Raw genomic sequence first — 5,538 nt, forward strand, 5'->3', positions numbered from 1 at the left:
GAGTGAAGAGGGGAAACGGAAGGGGAAAGGACAAGTCGCAAAACTAGTTAAGCCCCGGGCTTTCCAAAACCGTGGAAATAGAAGTAACATCCCCTCACAAACACACACCGTTCTCTCATTTCCTCCACGAGCGCCGTTCTGTCGAGGAAAAGCAACATGCCCTGAAAATAAAAGAAAAAAAAAAAAAAAAATCACCAGGATCCCGCTTTCTAAGGCCCTCATTATGGAACCAGCGCGCGGGTTCCCAGGCTGAAGCCGCCAGGAAGGACTCCGAGCCGAGACTGAGCCGAGTCCAAGCATAGAGGCAGGACGATGGAAGTTCCTCCACTCTCCTCTCTACCACCCATCCGGGAAGAGGAACTGCCATCCCTGAACCCCTGCCCTCAGCTCCCGGTAGGTAGTCTGTGGGTATATGTCGTTCCTCGGCTCTTCGTCGCCGCTCCTGCCGGAGTCAACTTCCGTATAAGCCACACGGAACTGCCTGAGGTTTCTCGGACCATGGGACCCGTGGGGTTAAGTCTGAGTCCCCGCCCGACGAGGAGCGGAGCGCGCTGAGTAGGGCGGTACCGGCCAAGGAGCAGCCGGCCGGGCTAGGAGAGGGAGGGAAGGCGGGATCCTCCGGGAAGTTGATTCTCAGGCGTCCGCCTGCGGCCACTGCCAAATCCCCCACTTCTCTCCCCAGTTCCCTCCCCCTTTCCCTCGAGGACAGCTCGGGTCCGGAGTTTCTAGCGTGGGGGTGGGGCGTTTTCAGTAGGAAAAGCCAAGTCTTTGAGCGGCGCCTGGGCACGTCCAAACTCTCCATCCCAACAGTCCGCTCCTGGATAGTATCTGCCTGCGAACAGCGACCCTGGGAGGGACGCGGTGACCCAGCTGGGACAGGGGCAACTAGCAGGGCCTGGGTGAGGTTGCAGCGCCGCCCCTTGCAAAAAGCTGCCCAAAATTCCTTCCCTCTGGAGGCTCCTTCTACCCTTCTCCCTCCCCTTCCTGCCAGAACCCCCTTAAACGGTCCTCCGCCTTCCCTTCTCTCCTCTTCTCTCCCCACTCCCTTCTTCTTCTAGCGTCCCCTCTTCCCCCACCCCCTGCGTCCTCCTCCTCCTCCTCCTCCTTGTTCTTTGGGCGTCCGCCCCGTCAATCACCGCCGCCGCCGGCCCCTGCCAGCCCCTCTCCGCCTCCCAGGCTCTTGGAGCGCCTCCGGCTCCTGTCTCGGGCCGCCCTCCGCTTTTCGCGGAGCCGGGCGATCTGTCAGCGGAGCCGGCTGGGGGGAGCCGCCCGGCCCGCCGGGGCTCGGGTTACCAGTGACTGACAGCGTCTCCATGGCGAATAATTTGACTCGACTATTGTCTGGCGCGGGCAGGCCCCGGGTCAGATAACCGGACCAATCAGGGCGCGGGCCGCCGCGCCTCATGCCCGCTTAGAATAATATTATTAAAAAAGCTGCGAGCGAGCTAGACGGGAGGGAGAGAGAGCGAGAAGCGAACTAGGGAGCGGCGGGCGGGCGCGGAGCATGCGGAGCGGCGCCCCGGGCGGCCCCCGGACTTGGGCGAAGGCGCGGGCGAGGCGCGCGGGCTGCGGGGGCGCAGAGCTGCGCGGGACCCGCGGTCGGCACGAGGACGTACTGCAGTGACTGGACTCGCCGGGAGCCAGCTCCGGTCCAGGGGGCCCGCCCCTCCCGCCTCTCGACCCGGACGGCTGGCTGGGAGGCGCCCATGCGGGACCCCGCGGCGCGGTGAGGTCGCGCGCGGGCGGGCGGGGGCGCAGCCGGCACCATGTCCATGCTGCCCACCTTTGGCTTCACGCAGGAGCAAGTGGCGTGCGTGTGCGAGGTGCTGCAGCAGGGCGGCAACATTGAGCGGCTGGGCCGCTTCCTGTGGTCGCTGCCCGCCTGCGAGCACCTCCACAAGAATGAAAGCGTACTCAAGGCCAAGGCCGTGGTGGCCTTCCACCGAGGCAACTTCCGCGAGCTCTACAAAATCCTGGAGAGTCACCAGTTCTCGCCACACAACCACGCCAAGCTACAGCAGCTGTGGCTCAAGGCCCATTACATCGAGGCGGAGAAGCTCCGCGGCCGGCCCCTGGGCGCTGTGGGCAAATACCGCGTGCGGCGCAAGTTCCCGCTGCCGCGCTCCATCTGGGACGGCGAGGAGACCAGCTACTGCTTCAAGGAAAAGAGTCGCAGCGTGTTGCGCGAGTGGTACGCCCACAACCCCTACCCGTCACCCCGCGAGAAGCGCGAGCTGGCGGAGGCCACAGGCCTCACCACCACGCAGGTCAGCAACTGGTTCAAGAACCGGCGGCAGCGCGACCGGGCCGCCGAGGCCAAGGAAAGGTACGAGTAAGTAGAGCTTCTGCGCCGGCTTCCCGGGGCCCGAGGGAGTGGGTCGTAGGGCGTCTGCCCACCCCCAAGTGAGGCCTAAACTGGACCCTTCTGTCCCAGCAACGGCCAGCTGCAGCCTAGCTTGACCTAGAGGGCTCATAGGTCTTTCTGGAGTCCCGGCGGGCAGAGATTTGTCTAAAGCGGGCAAAGCCCAATGTGGGAAGTTGTCAACTAACTCCCTGGTCCTTTGTGGACTAAAGTGGAGAAGCAGCGAGCTTCGAGGAGAGGGCGGAACTGTGAGCCTGAATCTGCTCAAGGTAGGCAAGCAGACAGGCCCTGATCGTACCATGAAAGGCCAAGGATGGTGTGTGGGCCCAGGTGGAAGCGGGTGGCGGATTTCTGACTGGTTCTGTGCTTCCCCGCACTTCCCCTCAGCCTTACTCACCTCCAAGCCAAAGTGTGATTAGGGGTCAGGACTGGGATTTCCCTAGTATGGACTGGATGAAGAGGAGCCTGGGCAAGAATTTTCCTTGTCTGAATGTGGGATTTGATGCCGCATGCAAAGGACTGAGGTGAGGCTCTGGGGAGAAGTGCCTGCTCTGAGAGAGAAGAGGAGAAACACCCCTTTTCTGCTTTGCTGGACCTGACAGCCCTTCCCTGGCCTGCCAGACCCTTGACCCTTTTCCTCAGGTCCTACCCTCTTTGGTGGATAGGTGGGTATATCAGGAGTGAGCTAAGAGCCTCAGAAGGCCTGAGAGTTGAATGTTGTCAGGAAAACCAGGACTTTATGAAATAGCCTAAGGGTTGACCAGTAGCCCCTTAGAACTCCAAATCTGGACAAGGAGAGAAAGTAATTGTGGGAACAGAATCCAGCCTGAGGATAACAGTCAAACAGGACACCTGGGGCTGGTGATATGGGGTGTGTTTAGCCCAGAGTTTGAATGATCAGGGTCAGAATTTGGGTGCCAAACAGGGGAAATGGAAGGGATGCTGCAAACTGAACTTTGGTATCTGAGGCCTTGAGATTGGAGTATCCACAGTGATAAGGCTTCTGCAGTCAGTCTGTGGGTTCCTCCCAAGAAATTAGGAACAAAAGCTCTCCAGAAGCCACAAAAAGAGAGCCTACTTAGTATTTCAAATATCCTAGTCTGGGCAGGGACTGTCAGCAGAGGCAGGGCAGGAGGTGAGTTCTCTTTGCTGGGTCCACACAGACTGGCATAAGCCCAGACTCCTGAAGAACTTCATTCTCTGGCCCAAACCTCAAGTGAGAACTAAAGATTCTGCCCCTGAGTTTGTGGTTTTGATGGAAAAGTCTAGGTGAAGACTAACAAGTCTTCCCTTCTGTCTTCTCCCAGGGGCTACCCTCCATGCCCCAGCTTCCAGGTCCCTGGTTGAAGTTCCCACTATGCCAGCAGGGAAAGGGGACCTTCCATTCTTGGAGCCTTAACCCTATAGGCCCACCAAGGACAGCCCTCACAGGACCTGCCCAGTTCGGAGTTATAGAAATAGGATCCTCAACTTCAGGAGCCTGTGCCCAGAAGTTTCTCTCAGACAGAGAAAAGCAAAAAGAAATGAAGGACTGTGAGATACCCAACTTCAAGTTGGTCACCCTGCCTCGTATCTAGGGTCCCTCATTCTCCTGCCCCACTTCTACCTAGTAAACCTGACTGAAGGAGTCTAGAGGGATCTGAAAATCGAGGCATCTTCTCTTCTGTCCTGCTTACCCTCCAACTCCAAGATCCCCTGCTCCTAGAAAGAAAGGAGGGGGAAAGATAGTCATGAGATAAGCAAGGGAGGCAGAGAGTGGGTGGGAGGGAGGGAGGATATAGGGAGAGAGGTACGATCGAAATCGGGTGTTGAAAGATTGTGAAAACTGGCATAAAGGAAAACCCAAGGCCAGGTCGAGAAAACCATAGAAATCGAAAACACCCGCAAGTAGCGCACCGGCACTCCGTCTCCCCAGACCGGTGGCAAACTGGCTCCGGGTAAGATTGCGCTAAGCGGCCTCATTTCCCCGCTGACCCGGCTGCTTTGCTCCTGCACTTGCAGGGAGAACAGCGAGAACTCCAATTCCAACAGCCACAACCCATTGGCTTCTTCTCTCAATGGAAGCGGCAAGTCGGTGCTAGGCAGCTCGGAAGACGAGAAGACGCCGTCGGGGACGCCAGACCACTCGTCGTCCAGCCCCGCGCTGCTCCTCAGTCCGCCGCCACCACCCGGGCTGCCGTCCCTGCATAGCCTGGGCCACCCTCCCGGACCCAGCGCAGTGCCGGTGCCCGTACCGGGAGGAGGCGGGGCGGACCCACTGCAGCATCATCACGGCCTCCAGGACTCCATCCTCAACCCCATGTCGGCCAACCTCGTGGACCTGGGCTCATAGAGCTCTGCTCGCCTCTTCCCGTTTGCCTTCCGGGCTTGGCGCTGGGACCTGAGAGAAGGCGGTGCCCGGAGGGCCCCAGAGCCCGCGGCCCCATCAGGTATTGAAAGACCCGCACGCGGGACCGGCAGAACCGCCGGCGGGGACAAAGAGGACGGCACTCCGGGTCCTTATTTGGAATTTATTTTCAACAAGTTGCTTTTGAGATCCTTTGGTGGCCGGGGACCAGGTCTTGAACCAGGGAAGGGAATAAATTATACACCATTCTCATTCTCTCTCCACCCGTCTTTTCTTCTCTCCTCTTGCCTGCACCCCCTTTCCTCCTTTTTCCTTCCTTTCCTTCTCCTTTTCCTTTGTTTTCTCTCCTTTCGCCTCTCCTCTCTCCCCTTCTTGCTTTCCCTTATTTTCTTCTAGATTTCTGGCTCTTTTTTTCTTTCTTTTTCCTTGTCTCTCCTACGAGTTTTTTGCACTCTATCTTGGCCCGGCCATTTATTTGCCCCACTTTCCGGGAGTGGGTAAGAAGGAAGAGGGCCATTAAGGTCTTGGAATCTAGGTCGTCTCCAAAGGCTTTCCGGAGAGGGAACCCATCACATCAGTGGGAGCTGCAGGTGTCAGCTTTTCGCCTAGTAACTTAAGTGAAAGGCACCCCAGAAGCCCCTTAATATTCATATTCTCTCTCTATCTCTATCTCTTTCTCTCTATCTCTCCTCTCTCTCTATCTCATCTCTCTCTCCCTGTCTGCAAGACTGCTCCACTTTGCGCTCTCCTCTTTCCCCGACTGTGGCCGCAGCACTCCCGACAGAGCGTGCCTCCCGAGCCGCGGTCTTGCCGTTTCCCTGTTATGCCC

The 5,538-nt window shown here is 58.5% G+C and overlaps 1 protein-coding gene across 2 annotated transcripts; it reads left to right on the forward strand.

Annotated features, from left to right (window-relative positions):
* Positions 1-1,280: 1,280 nt before the first annotated feature.
* Positions 1,281-4,986, forward strand: Six2 (SIX homeobox 2). 2 transcript variants are annotated; one of them, XM_047523204.1, is made up of 2 exons: positions 1,281-2,332; positions 4,364-4,986. In XM_047523204.1, exons 1-2 carry the CDS (start codon positions 1,767-1,769, stop codon positions 4,692-4,694), a joined length of 897 nt encoding a protein of 298 aa, XP_047379160.1. In that variant the 5' UTR covers positions 1,281-1,766; the 3' UTR covers positions 4,695-4,986. The 2 variants fall into 2 exon arrangements, with proteins under 2 accessions (XP_047379160.1, XP_047379161.1); XM_047523205.1 differs by having other exon boundaries at positions 1,281-2,326.
* Positions 4,987-5,538: the final 552 nt, after the last annotated feature.

Source organism: Sciurus carolinensis, chromosome 13 (genome assembly GCF_902686445.1).
Source record: "Sciurus carolinensis chromosome 13, mSciCar1.2, whole genome shotgun sequence".
Classification (NCBI taxonomy): Eukaryota; Metazoa; Chordata; class Mammalia; order Rodentia; family Sciuridae; genus Sciurus; species Sciurus carolinensis.